Source organism: Mya arenaria, chromosome 4, assembly GCF_026914265.1.
Source record: "Mya arenaria isolate MELC-2E11 chromosome 4, ASM2691426v1".
In the NCBI taxonomy this organism is placed as follows: Eukaryota; Metazoa; Mollusca; class Bivalvia; order Myida; family Myidae; genus Mya; species Mya arenaria.
This window is the reverse complement of record NC_069125.1, coordinates 36,680,374-36,707,612: the sequence shown is the minus strand read 5'-3', so window position 1 is coordinate 36,707,612 and position 27,239 is coordinate 36,680,374. Positions and strand designations below refer to the sequence as shown.

General features: G+C 34.0%; 1 protein-coding gene across 2 annotated transcripts in view; it reads left to right on the top strand.

The window, feature by feature from the left end:
* Window positions 1–27,239, top strand: part of LOC128231757 (glutamate receptor ionotropic, NMDA 2B-like) — a 220,720-nt gene that overhangs the window by 181,984 nt on the left and 11,497 nt on the right. For both annotated transcript variants that reach the window (XM_052944937.1, XM_052944936.1), the window contains 7 exons: window positions 13,747–13,946; window positions 15,765–15,899; window positions 18,928–19,067; window positions 19,627–19,801; window positions 23,622–23,862; window positions 24,691–24,929; window positions 25,488–25,638. In XM_052944937.1, the coding sequence (XP_052800897.1) occupies window positions 13,747–13,946; window positions 15,765–15,899; window positions 18,928–19,067; window positions 19,627–19,801; window positions 23,622–23,862; window positions 24,691–24,929; window positions 25,488–25,638 (1,281 nt within the window). The remainder of the gene's footprint in view (window positions 1–13,746; window positions 13,947–15,764; window positions 15,900–18,927; window positions 19,068–19,626; window positions 19,802–23,621; window positions 23,863–24,690; window positions 24,930–25,487; window positions 25,639–27,239) is intronic.

Genomic DNA, 27,239 nt, shown 5'->3' with positions numbered 1-27,239 from the left:
GATATAAACGTGTTAAATCAAATTAATTCCAGTATTCAATTCCAAGAAAAAAAGTTCATGTTATTTGGGAGACATTTGAAAATGCCTTAAGCCTGAAAACAGGAAACCGTTTTCTTCCGTACCGGAAATAACATTTTAGCTAAAAGAACACGCTTCTTTTGAAACAACTGTCAGAAGACGTCGAGCTGACCCGTTATTAAACGCTTATACTTTCAATATCATATGAAACCAGCCCTTGTGAAAATGAAATGAATACGGGATTGAATTTGCAAAAAAATGTCTTTCCGGGACATGTTTATGAATTCATATTTGAAACCATACAAAAAAATAACACAACAGAACAGAACAAGCTTTATTTCGTTTAAACAAGATTGCACTATATACACAATGATATAAGTCAAAGATGACTCTTGATCATCGATAAGTTAAATCTTCTACACATATACATGGCGATCGGTTTTAAAATGTATGAAAGCATGAAAAAAGAAAATATGCATTTGAGCTGTTGATATAAAAATTAAATAGATATTGTTTTAAATATTTTCATTTATTATGTCTTATGTATGTACATGTACGTAATGGTGTTTACACACATGGGTGAATCAATATATAAATTAATAGGTCATTCAGTGTTATATGCATAAAATGTTTTCGAATGCGTGTTTGTTTGGTCATTTCATGATCCTTTTGTAGATAAATCAATCCCGAAACAAACCCTCTCCCAGTTTGTTCAGATTATTTCAAGCAGATAGTTTAACCATAGATTACGAATGTATAATTGTGTCAAATTTTTCTGGGTCGTGAGTTTGTGAGAAAAGCGAGAACATCCATTTACACAATGTCCATCTAACGGATATTACACACAAGGGACACGAAATGTAACTCATAATCATCTTCTGAATGTTCTAATAAGAAAATTACAACAGATATAATTGGCATTTATTGAGACAATGGTCCGTCTCTGGATCACTCTAGTAGGACATTGGTACTGCCGGATGACAAATGATCGATATGACTGGTTGTTAACCCAGAGTTATTGCCTTGTGTTTGTGCATAGTGTTAAACGCCGAAAGATGAATCAGACAGTTTATCGTTGCTTGTATGTCCAGGAAAAGGTTCAGATGCTTTGACATAATGTCAAACGAAAAAGCGCATGAATAATTGAATGGTCTGGATTCTAAAACTGGAAAAGAAAAAAGTCGTGGAATTTTAACAAAATAAGAGAAAATAAAATAAGAGAAAATAAATATTACCAATAAAGACACATGAGCGATATAACAAACTTATAAATCATTTAAGGGAATAGTTTTCTGGGACATTTGTTTAATCGTACATGCCCTTGAAAAAAAATCATTGTGCATTTTTGGCTGACTGAATATTTCAAATTTTGTTCTATATTGTACTTAGTACATTTACTTATAGCAGAGACAATAACAGCAGTCAAAACTAAATGAAATATATTAATGGTCGTTGGACACTAGCACTTAACAGGTTCATAATAACTCTCAAGTTTACTTTAATGAAATCATTTGCTCGCAAATACCAACGCTTCATATAAATTACATCCACATTACGAAATTAAGTACTATAACTACCTATCATTTATTACTTTTAATTTGCTAAAATACAACAACATAAAAATATCAGATACTTTCTGAAGACGAATGTTGTTAAAAAAGATTTCTATGCAACAATAATGTGTGTATGATAAAAATGTGTGGTATTTGAGACGATATGAAATCCCAAGTTTGCCTACAGTCTGGTGTCTGTCATTGTGCATTCACAATGAAATCCCCTGTGAAATTGTCACTAGTATTTTGAAAAGGGTTGTTGGACTGTTCTTGACAACTGCGCTCGATATGTACTTGAATTGTTCTTCAACAGTTCAAGAAAAATTAAGATACAGCTTAAGAAATGTTTAATAATAAGTTTTAATAACATATTTTTGGAACTGTTTCATAAACGTACAGTTTTCAAGAATGTTTATGACAAATATTTGAACTGTCATTGTACTGCAGTAGTGTATGGTGTGTTTCTAGTCTCATGAATACATTTTCGCAATGGTATATAGGGTTAAAACATTTAGCTGTATATTATAAAAAAGCAACGAAAAAACACAATATTGTTATCCGCTTCCGTGGAAGAATACATTGAAAAATACCGTCTGCTATCCTTATTTATTTTCTTATATATGTTCACAACTTGGCATACGTCACGCAAATTTGAAATAACTGCTTAGCAGATCAGCACTACCAGTCATTTGTTCGTGCAAAACTGCTATTCAATGCAACCCTGTAATTGCAAACAGTAGGAGGTTCATGTTTGTTAACATATTATGTACACAAAGCAATCCTTAAATGTAAGGTAACACGTAATTCAAAATATGTGTTTGCAATAACAATTGTGAGGCCAGACTGACTAATACCGTAATGCAAAACATAACAAAACTACACGATCATTTCATTAATAGTAGTCTTAACTAATAATTGGTGTGCTCTTTAATACAATGTAAAACTTATTTCAAAGTATATATGTGTGCAATAACAAATGTAAGGCCAGACTATTTCCATTAAGCGAAACACAACAAAAGCATCACATTAATAGTAATTTTACCTAATAATTGGTGTGCTCTTTAATGCAAGCTTACACGTGATACAAATTATGTAAACAAAACATAACAAAACTACAAAGGCATAACATGAATAGTAATCCCACTTTATGATTGGTGTACTCTTTGGTGTTTACGAAATATTAATTCAAGTCAGAAATGCACACATAACTTGCATGATGTACTGGTATTAAGATGTTATTATATGCAAAGTACCTCTACAAAACAAGTAAATAATGATATTGTCTGAAATTGTCTTTATAGTCTGAATAATAGCTTTAAGTTTATTAGCTTTTATTAACTTCTTTTCATAAGCACTCATAAACAATACTTAGTCTGTTTTCAATGATAATGAATCGTTAAGGAAATAATGCAATATACTGACGTGTTCTAGATGACCATTTCAATCAATTATGTCAAGATTAATTGATCTATGTGCTTTTCCTTTAGATTAGATGTTTAGAGTTGGCTTTTAATACCTGACATATGTCTTTAAACACCATGATAAAGTGTTTGCAGTGGCCTTTCGGTGCAAAACAATTCAGTATGTATAAATAAATGTAATTTGGCGATTTGCAAGATTATGTTATAACGGAACAAATCGGTTATATATTTGTATAATATATTGTAAAATATTAAAATTGTGCATTTACTACAATTTAAATAGAAACACGATTAAGAAAAGAATTTTAGCAGCACGGACGTATATAGATTGTTCACATATAATGCATTAAATTCCTAGAAAAACTGTTGTTGGTTTCTCCCTATTGACAAAAAACAAAGCAAACATAGAAATCAGAGAAGAAAAGCTATTATTCATCTACAGAGGATATTTGGCTTATTCTGAAATGTTCTTGTCAAACATTTCTGGGAGATTCCCTTCAGAAGACATACTGAACGGAATGTTTAAGACACCCAATGAAATATTTCGGGAATGATTCGTATGTTACATTATGTTTATTACGCCTTTAAAACGCACAGGGAAGGAAAAGCCCTACGTCCGTTGTATTGAAACAGACATCAGTAAAATAATTGATATATTTACAAGAGTTGACTATCACTATGTTGCTCAACGGTATTACATCTGGTTAATATCTTGTTAACATACTGAGTGACTGATTAAGTAATTGAGGCTGAAATATACAGTCAACTCCCGTTAGCTCGGACCAAATATTACTGTCGGGACAACTTCCTATACTCAAAATATTGCCCAAATTCTCGAGACTGTGAATGTATAGCGTGACTGTTTGAACGATCTGATTATACATTTGTCATTCATAAAACAAGAACATATCTTTTCATATTCAGTCATATCCCGTTAGCTCGGACCTAAATGTACCATCGAGACCATCTTTATGTATTGCGAGACCGTTTGACCGATTTGTGGTTTTTACATTGGTCATTCCTAACACTTATCAAGTTAGTTTGATATACATTCAAGTTCTATTTGCTGGTATCAATCTGGTCTGTCGAGAACACTTTGAGCAAGTGTTATAGTGTGACTGTACGATTTGGGGTAAAACATTGGCCCAACAGTTCAACAAACAATGATGTTTCATATACGGTCCAAATCTAATGGCTGAAACCACTCAGGTCCGTCGAGAAAGCTTAGAGCAACTGGTCCAAAGTGACCGATTTTCACAAAATAATTCAATAAGCAAAGGGCCTGAGCAAATTACTGCAATAGACGTTGAAATAAGATCACTTTGTCTTTTAGATTTAAATATTACACTTTTGCGCAAAGGAGAATATCCTCAATTTTGGGGGATAGGCATTATTGTTCCAATTCTTAAAGTGGAGAATCCAGACGAAACCAAAAATCATCGTGGCATCACACTTATAAACATAATTGCAAAAATATAATCAACTCTATTATTTAATAGATTATCCAAATGGGCAAAGGAAACACACAAGTTTTTACAAACAGCAGTAAAAATTAAGTAGAATGGGAGTACCATTTTCTTTTCGTATGCCCAAATTTACGGGATATACGTACACAAATCTTTAAACCCTACTATTGCTACTGACCTAATATACACAAAATTGTAAAACTAATATGATAAGAAACCATTTACACAACCATAAATATGGCAAAATATTTATACCATGCAAATAACCTCATAACTTTAAATACATGTCATCATTATTCAATTTCACCAGTTGGACCGTCTACATATAAATTATATTATTCAAATTATTGCAATACATTTAAGAATTATTGCAACTTACCAAACATTGCTGCAACTAATTCACTATATATCCACGGTTGGAAGGTCATTCACAAATTTATAATACTTTTTATTCATAGAAAGTTGGTTGTAGTACTGTATAGCACGTGGGTGTCAAGTCATTGAGTACATACAAAAACACGAATTAGCTCATGACACTCACGATTGGATAAATACTACTCCCTCTTACATCTGTTAAACAAACATTCGGACTTTGGTGGATTACTTGTTTAATTTTTTGTTCTAGCAACTTGTTAAGACAAAATGTTTTTATATAAGCATTCTAGATTTACCTTTTATTGCAAACTAGATCACTTTTCATCATTAACAATCATTTATCTTTTTGTTCACATTTTATTAGTATGCTTCGCACTAAATTTTACTTGTTTGCTCTTAAACTGTTTGCATGCTATAGGCATAGTTGTCTGAATACATTAAAAGTTGTTGTTGTTGTCGTTGTTAACTGGTTTTCAAATTGTGGTTAAACATTTGCCATAAATAACAGTTCCAAAGAGTGATGTTTTATATACGGCCAAAGTCCAGTGGCTGTAACCAATAAGGTCCGTTGAGAACAGAGCAAATTGTATTATGTGACTGAAAACATTCTTATTCAGGTGGAACATTGACCAGAAATAACTGTTGAACAAACCGTTATGTTTTATGTATACAATCAATTCACATGAAGTTGATTCCCATTGACTCGTACAGTTGACCAGATATTTAATTTTTATTATCAAATGAAACAGGCCCTTGTGACAACAAGAACTACATACACTTTATTTTGGCAATTATAGTTGTTTTTCGAGGACCTGTTTCTGAATTCGGACTTGAAATTATACCAGATAAAACTGTATACAGTGATATGAATACAATGTTTTTGAATGCATGTTTGTTTAGTCATATTTTAGCATGATCCTTTTGTGGATATATCAACCACTAAACAAAACTTCTCGCAATGTGTTTAAATTGTTTCTAGCTGATAGTTTAACCATAGATTACGAATGTATAATTGTGTCAAATATTCTGGGTCGTAAGTTTGTGAGAAAAGCGAGAACATCTATTTACACAATGTCCATTTAACGGATACATCACACCAGGGACACTAAATGTAACTCATAATCATCTTCAGAATGTTCTAATAAGAAAATTACCACAGATATAATTGGCATTTATTGAGACAATGGTCCGTTCCTGGATCACTCTAGTACGACATTGGTACTGCCGGATGACAAATGATCGATATGACTGGTTGTTAACCCAGAGTTATTGCCTTGAGTTTGTGCGTAGAGTTAAACGCCGAAAGATGGATCAGACAGTTTATCGTTGTTTAAATGTCCAGGAAAAGGTTCAGATGCTTTGAAATGAAGTCAAACAAAAAAGCGCATGAATAATTGAAGGGTCTGGCTGCTAAAGCTGGGAAAAACAAAAATGTGGAATTTTATCAAAATAAGAGAAATAAAGATAACCAATTAAGACACATAAGCGAATAAACAAACTAATTAGTCATTTAAGGTAATAGTTTTCTGGGACAATTGTTGAATCACACATGCTCTTGAACAAGATCATTGTGCATTTTTGGCTGACAGAAACTTTCATATTTTGTTCCATACTTTCTAGCACGATTACTTATACAATAACATTAGTTAAAACCAAATGAAATACATTGCATGGTCGTTGGACACTAGCACTTAACAGGCTTACTGAGGGTTTAAACCAGTTTAAGTGCACATACCTCACTGTTATCCAAACAATCCTAAATAAAGAAAAAAGGTAAAAGGTAAAAGGTAAATCCAAAGAATGCATAAACTTGAGGAAACTTAGTAATAAAACAAATAATAAACTTATAGGTAATCTCCAAGTACTTCTATGATCAGAGATCACTTCTCTATCTGAAGACGGAGGAATACAATTCAGAGCACCTAATGCAAAAACTTCTCAAAGATACGATGCAGTCATTTTTTTTTAAACTATGAGCACAGTCTGCCTTATAAAAAAAGGTTTAAAACTATGTGATCATAGAGTTTCATAATAAAAAGCATCATTGTACTGAAACGGGAACAAATAAAGAAAACATCTTTATTATGAAACTCTTTGGCCCCGCTGTCGGTTGTTTTTTTTTTAAATAAAAGCGACATATATTAGCTAATATTTTCTTCCAAATGATTTCCTATGTAAAATATTTGAAGAAAATGACGTCGCATGCCAAAATACTCCGAGTCAGCCAAACAAGGTTTTAAAGATAACATGAATTAGCAAAATTTGATAAAATTAAAGGTCTGAAAGCTAAGTTATGTAAGGATGCTATATTTAACCCTATATTTTGTTTCAGGAATTCATCTTTAAAAAACTAGAATATCTCTTCAATATATTGCCTTTATATCTACGGTTAAAATAAAATCCAAGTAATTCATCCCCAACTACCTGCTGGAAACATTGTAATTTTACGAATTTTCCTTAAAACATCACTATAAAATTCGGGATGAGCAATACTATTAGCAATCAGCGATTTAAGACAACTATTGTACTTTGATATAAGATAATAATGACCATTAACAAATTTTGAGAAAGTTTTCCTTAACTTATATTATCTGAAACCCGGTTTTAGAAGTTTTTCCGTCACAAGTTTACAGCGAGAGCTGAGATATTTGACATCTGTACATATTCTAGCAAATCTTATCAACTGTGCAATAAAAACACCAGATGATGGTGAACTAGGAACATTTCCATCTAAAGAAGGTTAATTAATTATTTTAAAATTATAATCATCACGTTTATCATGAAGATTGATACTAACTGTATCTTCCATTACTTCGAGTTGCAGATCTAAATAGGATGCTTTAAAATAGGATGTATGAGATTTATTAAGTTGCAATTGTGAAGGGTATATCAATTGAATATTATCTGTAAACACTGGATTCTCTAAACTTAGAATATCATCAATATATCTAAAAGTGCTATTGAATTCATCAAGTTGATTTAACTGAAATAATTTGTTCGCGAAAACCAACTCTACCTATAAACGACATTCACATTAGAACACTCAAATACTTTCTAAAGACCTACTCTGTCAAACGAGTTTTCTATGCAAAAATGATGTGTGTATGACCAAAATGTGCCGTATTTAAGACAATAAAAATGAAATCCCAAGTTTGCCGACAGGCTGGTGTCTGTCATTGTGCATTCACAATGCATTATTGTTAAAATGCCTGAAATCCCCTGTGAAATAGTTACGAGTAGTATTTCGATAATGGGCATTAAACTGTTCCGAACAATTGATTTGTTCACGACTTTTACAAGAATTGTTCTTCAACAGTTTAAGAATATTTAAGGTACAGTCTAAGAAATGTTTAATGATAATTTTAATAACTTATGCTTAGAACTGTTTCCTGAACGTTGAGTTCTAGATTATGTTCAGGAATGGCTTTTGAAGAATTGTTAAAAACGAGCTCTTTAACTGCTTTTGAAATCTTATAGTTTATGGTGTGTTCCTAAACTCATGAATACGCTTTCGCAGTGTTGAATATGGTTAAAACATTTAACTGCATATTATAAACGAAAAAAAAAAGAAATTTTATTTTCCGCTTCCGTGGAAGAATACATTGAAAAATACCGCCTGCCTTCCTTATTTGTTTTCATATATATGTTCACAACTTGGAATACGTCACGCAAATTTAAAAAAAAAAGGCTTAGAAGATCAGCATTTACAGTCATTTGTTCGTGCAAAAAAGCGATTAAATGCAACCCTGTTATTGCAGACAATAGAAGGTTCATGTTTGTTAAACATATTATGTACACAAATCATTCCTTAAATGCAGGGTTACACGTAATTCAAAATATGTGCGTGTAATAACAACTGTAAGGCCAGACTAATACCGTTAAGTAAAACATAACACAACTACAAAAGAATCACGTTCTTAGTAACCTTACCTGATAATTGGTGTGCTCTTTAATGTAAGCTTACACATTATACAAAATATGTGTTTGCAAAACAAATGTAAGGCAAGTCTAATACCGTAATGCTAAACATAGCAAAACAACAAAAGCTTCACATCAATAGTAATCCCACCTTAGGATTGGTGTGCGTTTTGGTGTTTACAAAGTACTTATTCAAGTCAGAAATGCACATAACTTGCATGATGAACTGGTATTAAGATGTTTTAATAGGTTAAGTACTTCTACAAAACAAGTTTATAATAGTATTTATATTGTCTGAAATTGTCTTTATAGTCTGAATAATAGCTTTAAATTGATTAGCTCGTATTTACCTCGTTCCATAAACACTTATAGACGATACTTAGTTCGTTGTCAATAACAATGAATCGTAAAGAAAATAATGTCACATTCTGACGTGTTTCAATCAATTATGCCAAGATTTATTGATAAATTATATAGCGTATAATTGTTTGTTAAAGTGGCAAAAATTGTTTGTTAAAGTGGCAATGGCTTTAAGTTCAGTGGCTGGTATTTACTTCTGTTAATAATGACTCATAAACAATACTTAGTCCATTTTCAATGATTATCTTTAAGAAACTGATTCCTTATTATGACGTATTGTAGATAAGCATTTTAATCAATATTGCCAAGATGAATTGATGAATTATATAGAGGACAATTGTTACAGTGTACGGTCGCCACATATATAACCGAAAGCACCTAAAGATGTGTTTCACGTGTGTTGTAGCCACGAGTAAAACATCCTCTTTTGGTGTTTTTCGAGGTAAAATACATTACAATCTCAAACTGTAACAGCTTTTTTTATTATTTAGTCACAAAGCATAAAAATGATTTTGTATTGTTGCTTTTCAAAAAAGAGCACCAAATTGTATGCAAACGTAACGTCATTTCGGGAATGACGCCGCTGAAATTGTGCCCCAGCCGTTTGTGCACTGACGCCCGATTTAAGAGTGGTTTCAGCGGTCTGAAAGTGGGGTTATGGAAATGGGACGCTTTTCTGACGTCCTGTATCACGTCGAACTCCGTGTGTTAACGCCTATCCGTCGAGACAACTTTGCGGTCGAGACGGATGCATGTCAGTACGATAAAAATCTTCAGAAAAAGCATCCTATCATAACATTCCTTTTAATATATGTCTCACTGTATTTGATTTCCATGTTTGAAAGCTCTACTTTTAGTTTAAACCAGCGAAATTGCACTTAGATTTTACGCGAAATTTCATTTCGAAATTTCGGCGTGACATATTAATCGCTTTAAAGACTTTATTTTCTTAAATATTAACGCAAATCAACAATTGAATGCGTTCGATAGAAATCTTTAGGAAACGTACTAGTATGTTTCTGAAAAAAATATAGTAAAGTTATATAAGTTAGTATTAAACAATACCTTGAATACATACTCTTTTAAGCAAAGAATTTTAGCAGCCCTATCGTGTGTAGATTGTTTACAAATGATGCAAACAAATTACAGAACAAAACTGTTGTTGTTTTCTTCCTATTGAGAAAAAGAAAATACAAATCACGCCACGCAGGGAAGAAAAGCTATTATTCATCTATATCGAGGATATCTGGCTAATTCTTAAATGTTCTTGTCAAACATTTCTGGGAGATTTCGTTCAGGATGTCTACTGAAATGAACGTTTAAGACACCAAATGAATTCCTTCGGGAATGATTCGTAAGATACATGATGTTAATTACGACCTTAAAACGCACAACGAAAGCTCTACGACCGTTATATTCAAAACAGACATCAGGAAAATAATTGATATCTTAACAAGAGTTGACTATCACATCTATGTTGCTCAACAATATTACATCTGGTTAATATCTTGTTAACGCAATCAGAGACTGATTAACTGATTGAGGCTGAAATATACAGTCAACTCCCTTAAGTTATGACTTAAGATTTCCATCGGGACAACTTCCTATACTCAAAATATTGCCCCAATTCTCAAGACTCTTTAAAGATATCGTGACAGATTAAGCGATCTGTTTTTACGTTTGTCATTCATAAAACTCAAAGATGTCATTTCATATACAGCCAAATCCCGTTAGCTCGGACCATTACCGTCTGCGGCCGTATTCAATAAGCAACTTAGATTTAACATTTTAAGAATGTAAACTAAAAGTTGTGACTGGACTGTACATTTAGCTGACCTATAGGCTGAATGGAATCACTGAGGCATGTCTAAGGATAAGGATAAGTATAAGATCAATATTGAATATTGGCCCTGCAGGACAACTTCCTATACACAAAATATTGCCCAAATTCTCGGGGCTCTGAATGTTTAGCGTGACTTATTGAACGCTATGTTTTTACATTGTCATTCATAGCACTCGCACACATCATTTCATATACAGTGAAATCCCGTTAGCTTGGCCCAAAATGTACCGTCGAGACCACTTTGAACACTCGAAATCTCGCCCAAATTCTCGATACTTTTTATGTATAGCGTGACTGATAGAACGATGTGTTGTTTTTACATTGGCCATTCATAACGCTCATCAAGTTAGTTGTTATATCCATTCAAATTACATTGATGGAATCAATTAGGTCCTTTGAGAACACTAAGAGCAAAAGGTAAAAAGTGATAGAAAAACTTGGGGTTGAACTCGGTAACCTTCATGAGTACCATTGGTTTCGACATTTATTCATCCTTTTTGGTCTATTTAAACAATTGTATTAATTGTGAAAAATCTGATTTGGGAGTAAGAGCAAATCCCTAAACAAATCGTAGCTTACATGTTTTATTAAAGTCCCTTTAATTAACGCAAACAAGCGTAACGCAACAATTACACGCCAAATTTTCTTCGTATGGAAAAAAACAACATAATATAAATGGATGAACGCAAAACTATCCAACCGTTCGGAAAAATATAATTACTTTTGGAAATGTTCTTTTCACCTCGACGACAAGAACCGAAATATGCTTTATTTTTAAACCAGACATTCGTCTTTCTAAGTATAAATCAACTACATAAAACACTTGATGTTTTTTGCTTTGTCTCGAAACAAAACTTGGGAGAGTTTCAGAAGGAACATAAATATTGAAATTTGAAGTCAGATGGTGTCAAAATAATCTAAATATACAATTTAAAACTGCTTAGTGAGAACATAAAAGACGCGGGTAATAAATCATTTTTCCATGTTGTTTTTATAAATGTCTATGCATATAAGACGGGCGCACAAGGCTGGGACTCAAATTCAAAGTCATTATTTTTGAAATGACGCTACGTTCGCATACAATTTAGCGCGCTTTTTACAAAAAAAATAATCTATTATATGCTATTTATATCCTTGAAGGCATATTATCAGAAGAAACAGCTTGTGACATTGTAAGACTACCACTCTTGAAATATAGCCTTTTTGTGTTTACTGGATGAAATAAATTGCGATCCTACACTGAAACAAACAATTATTCTTCGTTTTTATATATTTAAATTTTAGAAGTTAAAATGTCTTTACTGCGTTCTTAAATTTCGTTAAAGTTCAAAGGTTGAGTGTTTTTCATAACCAACATTTTAAGTGTATTGATTTTTTAATTCTGTTCATAAGGATATCATGCATATATATGTATAGGCTATATAAGGTCCTTTTAACTTGGTTAATTTGTAACAATTCTATATTTCTGGCTGATGACGACGAAATTACTACAAATTAAAGGCGATGGGCTAAGCATGGGGCCATACAACTGGACGTAATTTCCCTTTGTGACATCCCTTACATATAAATACAGTTTTGCATTCTAAAATCGCAATTTTTACAGATGGATGAAGCTAAAATGTTTTTGCAACTTTCCACGACCATCTCATTTGTTTGGGAGGCGTTTGTTATGATAGTTTAGCTTTAAAACTGAACCGAGTTGACATAGTGAGTTCATTGAGTTCATGGTGACAACAGAATGTATAATAAGAAAATCATATTTGTATTCGGAAACCATTTCAGGCCGACGACAAAAAAATGTTGCTAAGACTTTCCCCGACAATCTTCCTCGAGTGGGTTGAGTTTGTTTTGATCATTTAGCGTTATCACTAGACAATGTTGTTCATACTGACAATATAATGTTTTATTCAAAAATCATATTTTTATTTCAGGCCGACGACGAAAAAATGTTGCTACGAGTTTCCCCGACAATCTAGCTCGTGGCATTTGTTTGGCATTTGTGGGATGACATTTGTTTTCATTATTTAGAGTAATAACGAGACAGAGTTGATCATAGCGACAACGGAATGTATTATTAAAAAAGTCAAAAACACATTTTTATTTGAAAATCATTTCAGGCAGACGACGAAAAGATGTTGCTTTGAATTTCACCGACCACCTATCTCGTAGGGATTGCGTTTGTTTTGATTATTTATTGTAATCATCAGAGAGGGAGAGAGAGAGAGAGAGAGAGAGAGAAAGAGAGAAAGAGAGTTGTTCATGGCGACAACGGAATGTTTAATTAAAATATCACCTTTAATTTCATGCCGACGACGACCAATTGTTTCTTCAACTTCCCCTGACAATCTACCTCGTGTGGATGGCTTTTGTTTTGAGTATATAGGGCATTCACTAGACAGAGTTGTTGATAGTGACATCGGAATATATAATTAAAGTATCACCTTCATCTATTTTAATATCAGGCCGACGACAAAATGTTGCTACAAGTTTACCCGACATTCTACCTCAAGTAAATGGCGTTTGTTTAGATTATTTATTGTAATCACTAGACAAAATTGTCATTAGCGAGAACGGAATGTATATTAACGTATAATTAAAAATCACCTTTATCTGTTTGCATTTTAGGCCGACGACGAAGAAATGTTGCTACAGGTTTCCCCGACATTCTACCTCGTGCGGAGGGCGTTTGTTTTGATTATTTATTGCAATCACTTGACAAAGTTGTCAATAGCGAGAACGGAATGTATTATAATGTTTAATTAAAAAAACGCCTTTATCTGTTTTCATTTCAGGCCGACGACGACAAAATGTTGCTACAACTATCCCCGACCATCTACCATGAGTGTAAGGCGATGGTTCTAATCATGGAACGATACAACTGGACAGAATTTACAATTGTCACCAGTGAGGACATGGGCCTGGACTTTATTGACTGCATGGATCTCATGGTTAAACGGACCAGCATCGTTCAGGGTTACCTTTCTAAACCCAGGTAGCTACCCTAGAGTTTACATTAACACATCATTGTCATACTTTTAGGGATGAATTGCTTGAATGATGTTTTTATCGGGGTTGGAATTCAGTTGAGCTGGTTAAAAGTGTATGGAGTCCAAAGTGTACTTAAAACAGCCTAACTGTTTAAATAACTACCATTTTTAAACCCATGTAGCTTCCCTAGAGTTTACATAAACACAACATTGTCATACTTTTAGGCATGCATTGCTTGAGTGATGTTATTATCGGGGGGTTGAATTCAGTTGAGCTGGTTTAAGTGTGTTGAGTCCGAAGGACCCAATCAGTACTTAAATCAGCCCAACTGTTTAATTGACTACCATTTTTAAAACGACTCGAACCTCAATAGTTTTACGTTAAAATACTTAATGGATGCACCAAATGACATTTTGTTCTTCATATAGCAATGATTGTATTTCGAAGTATTCCGTGCGCACATAATCTTGTTAGTCAATCAGACTGCCGGTTTGAGAGAAATCGTTCAATCGAGTATTTGTTAAAGTTGCCATATATGAAATTATAAGATCAATCGAGAAACAGGCATAGTAGCCCTATGACATACAGGTATGTTTAGCAAATGACACAATTAGTTCAACTGTACTACGGGCAAAGTAATCGCATGCCATTATAAGTTAAATATTGTAAGATGAATAGTTACCCTATGGCATACGAAGTTTTGACGAGCTACAGGCATAGTAGCCTTAATGCATAATTAGTCAAATCGAGCTACAGGGATAGTAGACTTATGGCATAATAAGTCAAATCGAGTTACAGGGATAGTAGCCAATGGCATTATTGGTTAAATCGAGCTACAGGGATAGTAGCCTTACGGCATAATTATTCAAATCGAGCTACAGAGATAGTAGCCCATGGCATAACTGGTAATATTGAGCTACAGGGATAGTAGCACATAGCATAATTGGTTAAATCGAGCTTCAGGGATAGTAGCCTTAAGGCATAATTAATCAAATCGAGCTACAGGGAAAGTAGCCGATGTCATAGTTGGTAAAATAGAGCTACAGGGATAGAAGCCCATGACATAATTGGTTAAATCGAGCTTCAGGGATAGTAGCCTTAAGGCAGAATTAATCAAATCGAGCTACATAGATAGTAGCCCATGGCATAACTGGTAAAATCGAGCTACAGGGATAATAGCCCATGGCATAATTGGTAAAATCGAGCTTCAAGGATAGTGGCCTTAAGGCATAATTAATCAAATTGAGCTACAGGGATAGTAGTCCATGGCAGAATTGGTTAAATCGAGCTACAGGGGTAGTAGCCTTAAGGCATAATAAATCAAATTGAGCTACAGGGTTAGTAGCCCATGGCATAATTGGTTAAATCGAGCTACAGGGATAGCCATCTTGTGGCCTTATACGTTCTCTTCTACAAACTCCTACTGTCAGATAATGATTTTGTTATTAGACAAGTGGCAATATTTATTTTTTACTTGTTTAAAATGGCAGATTATTATTAAAATGTGTAGCTGATTTGTATTAAGCAATGGCACCACTGTATTCTAATTAATGATGTATATTCTTTGGGCCAAAGGCCTTTATGTACTGAATAAAGTGTAGTTGAGTTGAGTTGAATCAAATAGGTAAGGCCTTGATTATAGCTAATGTGTAACATCCAGATCGTCATTGCAACGCCCCTATCATCACACTTTGTTTTTTTCCTTCAAGACAAAGCGTAAAACACTCTCCCGTATAAAGGAATAGCTCGATTCCATGCTTAGTGGGTTTTTTTTAAAATACGTTGTACGAGATTTCATGGAAAAGTTTTGTTAATTTTACAGATATACAAAGATTGCTACTGTTATTCTTCCGAAGCAGAGAGTTGCATATTTTGACGACTGGGAAATTGCTGACACAAAGAAGAGCTTCCAGGAACTAATTCGTGCAAAAAGCCGAATAGTTCTACTTCACGCTATGTAAGTTAACATTTGTTAGACTAGAATTTCACGGAATTGGAAATGTCGTCGGTTGGGAGTGCCCATCATAATCGAGCCAAAAAGAAGACAATATTTAAAGTCAAAGCTGCAGCACGTTTTTGTCTGAATATTTTTTCTAAACAACACGTGAGCTGAATGTATTATGCTGTAAAGGAGGCATAACTGTAGCGTAACTTTGCCGATTTATCTAACCTTTAAACCCTTTCCGAGACATTGTTATAAAGTTTCGTCGTGATTAGGTAATATTTACTTTGTTTTTTTTTCTGGACAAGATTAACACCTAGTATCGTTAATGAAATAAGTACTTGTCTCTAAGGTTACCAAGAATACACCAAAAACACCTATTAATAAAACAATAAAAAAGGGACACACCTAGAAGTCGAAAATCAAATAAAAAACAACATAAAAAAAAAACGTGTTAATAGGCACAAAGCACGACCCCAAACGACAATGAACTAGAAACACAATAATATTAACATCACACAAATGAAAACATCAGAAACAAATTTACGTCACAAATGCAAATACAAACACCACAAACAAACCATACACTCATCCAGATCGCTTTACCGTTAAATGGTGGCATTACCGCCTTGGAACGGTCAGTGAAACAAAAGTCACTGGAACACGAACTTAACGGGGGTTTAAACTAATTAGTATGGCCATAACCTCAAAAATAAAAATAGTTTTTTTTTACATTATGGAGGGGAGGGGCTAAGGGACTCTCCATCCCATTTAACCAAGAATTGTTTCGGTTTTGGAGGAGGGGATGCTCGGCCAAGTTTGCCGAACTGAACCTGAACCCGTGGTAAAGTTCCGATGCTTCTAACTGGTTAAACATTGCACTGAAAATGTCATTCCGGTGCTGATGTTTATAAGGAAATTGTGAAAATACTATGCACAATATTGATAGTATCACTTTCAACTCTATGGTGATTTCATGGAAATTTGAAACACCAGAATATGATGTATCATGTAACAAAGATCAAATCTCCAATTTTCCTTAACGTGTCTAAATGTGCATTACGATTTTTAAAGACATAGTCATGATTAATTTTGTGGGAAAATCATTGTCCATTTTGGAATCAGCGTATGTCTCTATACTGTCGCCAGTAAAGGAGTTACTAACAGTTTGTTATCAAATATGCAATTTCATTAAATCAATCACTTAGTTAAAGGCATTTCACAATGAAAGCAATTCCCAGAGGTTTAAGCATATGAGCTGCAACAGTTCTGCAAAATGCCTGTATCGGATTTCTTTCGTCATATCAAAACCCATACTCGTTAATTTTGTCTGGAGTTTGACAGGATGGATCTCTCCTATGTTATATATGATCTAATCATAACATATTTCAATCGAAAAGTTAGAAATGCTCTGGATATCATTATACATTGAAAATAACTAGCAAAGCAATTTCACGCCTACCTGGCTGGTTTTCAGTATTGATATAAATTGGATCTAAGAACGATGTAGCTAATCGGATTAATTATTATCTGACAAATAAAATGAATGAAGTAAATTATGTATGGCCCTTAAATCAACCTAAGTTGCACATTGAGTATCAACCATAGGCGCGAGTGAGTTTGGTTTGTGGTCACTTAGCCGGACAAGTTGATATTTCTCCTGTTTACCCTACAGCGCAAGAACACACTCTTGCACAAGATCGTGTTAATGAGAACGATTTAACATTAGTTCATATGATTGTCTTCACAACCGTTGTTAAACAAATAAAGCTAAACCTAAAAGTATCTCACTCCCGCTTGTTTTGAACTGATAACACTTATTTAAGCTTTATACAAAGGGAAGGAAATTATAGTAAATTGACGGCTTTAAGACCTCAAGGGAGTCGAAGAGAAAACTCGCGCACATGCTCGTGCCAATGAGAGTAACTTAGCAGAAGTTGATATAATTGTCTACACACTCGTTGTAAAACAAATAAAGCTTACCTAAACGTATTTTATTCCTGCTTGTTTTGAACGGATAGACTCTATTGAAGTTAAACACAGGAAATGAAATTTCAGTAAATTAAAGGCTTTAAGACCTCACGAGAGTCGAAGACAAAACTCGCGCACAAGTTAGTGCCAATGAGAGTGACTTAGCGTTAGTTGATATAATTGTCTACACACTCGTTGAAAAAAAAAAGTTAAACCTAAACTTATTTCACTCCCGTTTGTTTTAAACTGATAGCCCTTATTGAAGCTTTATACAAAGGAAAGAAAATTACAGTAAATTGAAGGCTTTAAAACCTCAAGGGAATCTAAGACAAATCCAAAGTGAAGATTAACATACTTGAGTCTTATTGTCAGACACGCTCATTTTAAAAAGAAATATAGGAAAATACGTATCAGATGTATTAACTATAATACGAGTAGTATCTTTAATGGCACACTGATCTGATGTCGAAACTCAATAATACAGACAACCAGAGACATACACGACAACACTCACAGTTCAGACACATATAAAAACTGTCAAAGGCCGTCATTTGCTTGCGACGTGAGAATGCTTGATTTTAAAGTTATTGAAAGGATTATACCAAATACTGATAATATAGCAATTACAAATAGCATTTTTTTACTAGCAGCTACAGAATATTTATTAAAGACACACTTTAATTCATTTTTTTAACATATCAGCATAATTATATACAGCCAAACCCCGTTGGGTCGAACTCGCTTGGCTCTAATTCCTCGTTGGCTCGAACTGATGTAAAGTACAGATTTCTTTATACTGAAGGTAAGCATTCCGCTTTGCTCAAAATTTTCAAGGCTCTATGTAACTTTGGCGGTCCCTGGGAGTTCGAGCCAACGGGGCTGTATAGTTTAACCTCGTTGGCTCGAACTCCTAGGGATCGGCGAAAATACCTCGTGTCTTGAAAAAATCGAGTCAAGCGAGAATGAATTCAAAGAGATCGGACGTTATCATCCAGTTCGAGCCAACCAGAAATTCGTGCTAAGCGAGTTCGAGTAAACGGGGATCGGCTGTAGTTAAAATGTCTGTTTTCAGAAAAGAGCATGCTGCTAACATAATTGACGTTGCCAAAGATATGGGTCTCGTGGACCAGCAATATGCTTGGGTGTTGACTTCCACCTCAGTTGGGGACATTTCCATCTCAACGGGGACCGGACTACCCGCGGGAATGCTGGGTAAGGATTTTTGAGGAAGAGGAAGATATGCATCAACTGCTTGACACTTAGTTTAATCAAAACTTTCTTGTTCTTCAAAAAAGGTTCTCTGTCCATATACATGTATATTATCATGAACCTGTTATATTAACTTTTACTGAAGTCAAATTTAACATTTATTTTTATACATAAACAAAAATACAAATACTTAATATATCTCAAATTTCTATTTAAAAAAAAGTCATGGCATTCTGACAGCATTTGACTATTTATATCATTATTTGTTGGATTAAACAATCTTAATTTCATAATCAGGTTTTAAATTCGGTTTCAGCTTAATTGCAGAAGTTTGCGACAAAAGTTTTATAACAAGATTATATTATTTTTAATAGCAAAACTATTCATCACAATATTGGTAATTGTATTGGAACTAAAACGCAACGCATGTCGACATCATTATGGTGTGTCATCCAGACCCATTACGCCGCAAACGTATTAATCATTAACAGTTTAGTTATTGTTATTATTATTATTATTATTATTATTATTATTATTATTATTATTGCAACAATTGTTAAAGGTGTGAGTCAGAACCGTTCCATTGAGAAAGTGACGGAGGCGATCGTGACTACATCTCGGCTTGTGGCCGAGGCGGCCAAGACTCTGATGACCTTGGAGCCACTGAACCCTGACCTCTCGTGTAATACATTGCAAAGCCCTTTTTCAAGATGGCAGACAGGAATGGAACTCTACCTGTACGGTTATTTTGTGTGTTTATTTAATTATTTATTTATTCAGTGGAACCTCGGTATGTCGAACTCTTTATATCGATAGTCTGAAGTGTTTTGGGTTTAGTTATACACTGTTTGTATTTCGGTTATTTCTTAGGCCAAAAAAATACCTGTGTTTCCGGTAACCCGATCGACCCTAATTTTTCCTCGCCGACCCTAATCGTTTTTAAGACATAAAAGTAAAGAAACAAATATTTTTTAAATTCGATCCTAAAAAAATATATATTTCTTTAAATATATCGATATTATTTTCGTTGTTTGTCTTTCAATGTCCCCGGAGAATATACTTTCATTTCCTGATTATGTATCACCGAGACGGGAAAACAAAATGGCGGAGGGCGGCGAACCCTGTACGATATCTTAAAATTGGCAAACGCATGTTTACGGTCTAAACACGTGGTTGATCCCCGGAGACGTATTTTGCTGTCTTTATAATGAAAATATTTTGAATTATAGTTCGCGGTGTTATTTATCCATATCCATGTCCAAAATAAAACTTACTTTTTACGATTATGCTTTGCGTACATCATGCAAGCTTCTTACGATTAGGCTTTGTGAATTGATGCAGGCTAACGTCCAGGTTCTTATATTAATTTATCCGCAATTATCAAATGGTTATTCATTTCGCCTTATTTAAGTCGCATCAACGGAAATCCAAACAAAAACCTGCGAAAGTTAATAACACTTTTACATTTATTGGAATGTGTCGGCTGCAAATCAAACGGTACAATTTGAAACGTCAGAGCACGAGCGGTGATAAGATCAATGGCACGTGGCTATGGCTTGTATCTAATTCGGTCAGTCGGATACCGTATGATCCCAGATTGCCTGAATTTCGCCTAGGCTGGTACGAAAATACCATACGATCGCCTAGGCTGGTACGAAAATATCATACGATCGTAAACATAATAATCAATAATCGTCGTCTGGGAATTTTAAAACAATGACCGAAACGTTTGAATTCACTATAAATATGAATGAAACTTTGATTGTAGTAATGTACGAAAATAAAATACGTAAAATAAATCCATGTCCGCGTTTACTTGTTCTTTTATTAACCTACCTCCACTTGAAGTCCTAGTTTAAGGAGCTTACAGTTGACAAGAAAATATGTGGTTTTCCTCAAGCAATTTAAAAATTTAGTTGATAATTGACTGTTTGGCTAGAAGATTATCAAAGATTTGTTGAAATTGAAGTGCTGGATTTTCCTTAAAACCGATCACGACTTATAAACGAGTATTGTATACAAAAAAACCCAGATTTCATGTGCAAAATTGGCGGGAAAATGCGGTAGTCTACGGTAAGGTAAAGATCAATTGATGTTGAATTGAAAATTCAAAATGACACTGCCTGATTAATCTTTCACATAAAATAATTTTCGAAATATTGCGTTTTGGAAATCGCTCAGTATGATTTTTTAAGGAGCCGATTTAAGAAGAGAGTGATGACTGTGTTTCACATCCCATTGCTTTTAGTGAACGAACACAATCAAATCTAGACTTGCATTTTGTAGGTTTGTTTTCTCTTGGGAAACGTCTATTCTATTTTTGCATATTAAATGTGTGGATCTGCATGTTGTGGGTATATTTTTCCGTGTCTGTAAGACATTACCCTTGTGCCTTTAAACATAGTATTAGTTATTTACTTTGGCTACTGAGCTTTTCCCTGCAGTATCTATTGTAATTTTAGACATAAAACACAACACACATTTTGAAAAAAACTATCCTTTCTCTTAATCTTTTGCTCTCCAAAAGCGCGCTTGCATATGGAAAAAAAGATAAGATTCAAAACAGCAAAGACTTTGTTTGGAATATAATATTATTTTGCGTTCACTTTCACGTTTCAAGGATTTCAAATTCAGATTTTTTCCTACCTCAGAGCAGGTAAAGTGCGAAAGTGTAAGGATATATCTTACTGAAATCTAATAATCTCATTACAATTACGATGGGCGACTCCGTGAATAAATGTCGACACTAAATAAACTTAATTATTCAGCGCATGCCATGGAATCTTCCTAATCTGCAGGGGTTACATAATTTGTCCATTAGCTTGAACATTTTCTTGGCAGAGTCATGCTAAAAATGTTGGAATTGCAGCAATCCAGGAAATAATGATTATCATATGGACATTTTTAGCCGGTAACTCTGCATTTATTGTTTCGATCTAATAAAGAGCCTCTTGTTAATTATATCACCGCCCCTTAAAGTATGTCGTTGTCCCGGCACTTTATTTTCAAACTGATGTTTGCGTAACGCAAACTTGGGCAATTGATCTCATATCACACTTAAACATTTTATCGAAACTCATATTTTTAATTTATCGCGTATCAAATTGCTCATTTTCAAAAACGCATTTCGATTTTTTATAATTTAGCGTTGCCCAAACGCTTGTAATCCTACCTACAACTTTTCAATTTTTGTTTTGAAGTTGCACTCTCACAGGGTGACCTTTCTAACAACTTCTGCTTTTTTGTCTTGGAATGAGCAAAATTTTTAGAAAACCGGCGATATTAGACTGCTGACAAAAGATCAGATCGCAGTTTTTAATATTAACGTAATTGGCTAAAAGCGTTAATAACGATAAGCCTTCAAGAAAAATGAAATTTTCGGCAGTTTCCCAAACAATTGAGACCTGTTATGTTGTGAGTTATCTTATTTGACTAAATTGAAAGCAGTTATGCCAAAATCAGCTGATTCTGAGACACGAAATAAAAAAAATGTTGTCAAATCGGTCAATCTGTGAGAGTGCAGCTTTAAATATTTATACTTTAAATGATAACATTTCATATTCGTATCTTTATTAATAAGTCTGCTAAAAAGGGGCAGTATTAATAAATCATATTTAGTCATTTCCTAACTTAAGTTAATTTCTTAAGTTAAGTTTTTCAATATTTCATATTATTTTATCGCTTCATAATATCTTAAGTACTTTATTTTCATTGATTTGATTCAAAATACATACTTTTATGTAAAAAATATATATACTTTCCTTTTAATTTTACTACGAATATTTCAGGAAATTGACTTTAGTTAAGAAATGACTTAAGATGTGATATGAATAAGGCTTCTGGCCCCAATTTCTCGAAACTTCTTAAGTCTCTTATAACAGGATTAAGCTAATTTCACTATTTTTGTTCTTCTATAAAATGAGTTATATTTACTTCTTCAAGAATTTTGAGAATTTATGTAGAAATAATCTTTATGATTATCAAAATAAATCAAAATAAACCAAAATTCATTTTCAGTTTGTGTTTCGGCTAATTGAAATAAGCGACTTAAGCCTGTTAAGCTTCAGAAGTTTCGAGAAATTCGGGCCAGGAGTTCACTGTCGGTGTTAAGTAGTGTTTTGAAACCCAACCCCACACAGATTAAAATTTTACAGTGCGATGAAGTCTTCTTATCTGCTGTCATTAAGTCCACTTACCTTTTATAGTGCCATAAAGTCCAGGTGCGGTTTTCATAAAACTTCTTAAGTCATTTTCTTACTTTTAAATTTAACCACTTTCCTAATTTTAGTATTTTTTTAGTCATATGAAATAAAAAATGAAGAATTTGCAAAATAAATTGTTTTCATTGACCTTATAGAAAAACCACAAACTACCCGATATTAATAACACCTATACATTTCTTTAAATTTGAATAAATTCTGAATGACAACAATAAGAGATCGACTTAAGTTATTAAATGACTTAAGATGCTTTATGAATAATGCCCTAGTAATATTTCATGTTTCCATAAAGTCCTTTTATATTATATAGCTCCATGAAATACACCTTTCCTTTTAGGGCAATGAAGTCCACTAATCTTCGACCATCCTCGGAGGCTAATGCTGGAAGAGGTCGGGGGTCGGGGCGATTCTCAAGCCGACGGCAAACGAATAATAATGATCCACAAACGCGATACCCCGTCAGCTTTACGGAAAACGGCGTCGTAGAAAACGAGGAATTGTTTCTAGTGAACGTACGTCCGCCCAAAGAACAGGGAACGTCATCTAGACGACGTTTTGTTTTAAACCAGTGGGACACAGTAAGTAGTATGGAACACATAAAATGAATGTATACCGCAACTATTACATGTTCATTTTAAATGATATTTATTTTAAATGATAGAAAAATCGTTATCGTTCTCAATACAATTCAATGAGTGAATTTAAACACTTATTCAACTGATTATTATTACAATATTGTAATAATGATTATCGCAATAATCTGTACGTGAATATTTACATGTGCATGTATATTACCATCAGTCAATAACTGTCAGAAATATGATAAATTAGTATAACCATACAGTAAACATTATATACTTTGACAATCTTTGCGAAGAAAATTATGATAACTTATACTCAGTCAATCTCGTTGGCACGATGTTGCGCGAGAGTGTGGTCTTGTGTTGTGTGGGAAACCGGAGTACCAGAAGAATACCCGCTTGTCCGGCTAGGTGACCACTAACCAAGCTCACATGCGCCCAGTCTGTAAATCGAACCCGGGTCGCCTTGGTGAGAAGCGAGTACGCTAACCTGATAACCGATTGGAAATAGTAGAACCAAGTTGAACTATTTTCTCCCACCTCAGATAAGTAGATCCAAAATGTGGTCATGCTGGAAATTCGTATCCTGCCCACGGGCAAAAATAAAGCAAGTACCCGTATGTAACTCTTTTCTTAGTGTCATCACACAGTTACCTGCCTTGTTTAAGACCGTGGTCTGTAGCATCATGGAAACCTTGGTTTGCGCAGTTTCCGCTAAACACACTACGCTCGAGTTGGGGTGAACCTATCTTACACTCTCGGTCATGGAAGATACTTATAGTATGGGGCATGTATGGCAAACTGTTGTATGTTGCTTTATTACAGGTTGGTAGAATATACCCTAAAGTGGAAAACAGGGAGACCGTCCTAACTATTGAAACAAACGAGATTATCTGGCCGGGTCTTTCAGCCAGTCCACCAATAGGGAGACCGGAAAAAAGATTCTTCCGTATTGTGACCAAAGAAGAGGAGCCTTTTGTTAACTTTGTGGCCCCTGATGAGATCACGGGACAATGCGGGCATCATGCTGTGCCTTGTTTTGTAAACTCGCATCATTTGAAAAAGTAGGTTGTTGATATTGTTTTGTCTTCAGAAAATACTGATAATTCGCCTGTAAATAACTGACCGTTTTGTTAACTCGCAACATTTGAAAATGTAGGTTGTTAATACAGTTTTGTCTTTTGTCAAAAATATTGATTACTTGTCTGTAAATAACTGACCATTTTGTTAACTCGCATCATTTGAAAAAGTATGTTGTTTATATTGTTTTGTCTTCAGAAAATACTGAGAATTCGCCTGTAAATAACTGACCGTTTTGTTAACTCGCATCATTTGAAAATGTAGGTTGTTAATACAGTTTTGTCTTTTGTCAAAAAATATTGATTACTTGTCTGTAAATAACTGACCATTTTGTTAACTCGCATCACTTGAAATAGTATGTTGTTTATATTGTTTTGTCTTGAGAACATATTGATAAATTGTCTGTACAAAGCTGACAGTGGGAAAAAAGATGGCAGAAAGTACAGCGCAACTGTCATAAAATACATATTATATTTGAGAAGGAATTTTGACAGTTATGGAGTGCAAGCCTTGACTCTAATGCATTTTCCCTCTAAATTCAGAAAGAACTTGACAGACGCAGATATAACAAATGGTACGGTCGATTATTGCTGCACGGGTTTTTGCATAGAAGTTTTGCAGACGCTTGCCGAAAAAATGAATTTTGAATTTGTCATCTATGAAGTCCCAGACGGTCAATGGGGCATCCCAGATGTAAGTAGAAAACAAATCCGACTTATTGACTTTGAAATGAGTTTTTTGTGCATGATGCATACAGCCAAAATGGACTTCATGGAAAGCTCGTGCCAATGGATAAAGATACAGTTGAGCTTGTCCCTGTAGCTCCAACGTGTATTTGATTAATATATTTTGCAAATCGATGGATGAGAGCGAAAAGGTTCTTTCTTCTTCTTTATTTAATGTCACTTAGAATCTATTCGCATTCACCCCTCGAGTAGAAGCAAAACATGTCAAAGGATAGCTCAGGGGTGGTTTTAGATATACAATTTAAGTTAATCTTCTGATCATACATCATTGACGTCATTCACTCTATTGGTCAGTTATTAAAAACAAGTAATCCGATTAGCTATATCGTTATTAGATCCAGTAAAGACCAATATTGAATACCAGCCCAGTGCTGAAAAGTGCTAAGTCGAAAATAACTTCGCAAAAGAATATGTCAAAATTGAAATCGAAACCGGCAACTCAACAAAAGTGTACAAAACATATCATAAACAGTCATGTGTTTTATGTTTATGACAAACTGTCGAGTGAAATGGCAAAACAGCAAGGGATTAAATGAGCTCCACGTCTTACACATCTTAAACCTATTAATAAAATAAATTCAAAATGACGTTCTGAAATTGGTTTTGTTTTACACTTCCTGTCCAAAGGCGGAAGCTAAAACGTGTATTTGTGAATATTGTAATTTTTATATTAATTCATTTTGCGTATGTTCTCAATTGTACGCTTTACAACCACGAACACTTTCTCTTCGATTGTCCTTTAACTTTGCTATTAATAACGCCAATAAGATACTTGCACGTTATAAGTTCGGCTCTTCGTTATAGGCTCCGCTGTTTGAACAGCGTCGGCGTCAATGACGTCATTTGTTTGATCGACGTCACATACATTTACCGCAACAAAATGCCATATTAGAAACAGACATGGGCAAGTTGTGTAGTATTAAAAGCATTCTATAGATATTGCATTAGTCGGAATATAAACGTAATGATATGGAACGAATATACGTTCATCTAAGGGAGCGCAATGGTAATGTACATAATATTTCATCTTTGTAAATAATTGGTTTACATCTCTATTGTTCTGAAATTAAAATTGAAGTAATATCCAGCCTACTTTAATGACAAGTTTTTTACTCATTTAGGTGAACGAGTTGAACATTTTGAAAATATCATTGTTTATTAAAAGAATGTTCGTACAAAATGCAAATTTGATAACACTTTATTTAAAGATGCACTCTTACTCCCAAACAAGATTTACCACAATTAAACATATTGTTTAAATTTTCCAAAAAGGATGAGTGAATATCGAAAACAATGGTTCTTATGAAGGATACCGAGTTTAATTTGCAAGAAATGTGCATAAAACATGGTATTTCTACCTTATGAGACTATAGTACAGCACAGTAAATCTTTTAGCATTCACCAATCATTTAATATTTTGCGTTTTCAGCTATTACATACACGGCTTCAATCTTGTTATCAGTAATTAATATTAAGTAGTTAAGGTATATCAGTCAAAATTAATATTTGTTATACATGTGTATGTATTGATTTTGGATAAGAGTGTCA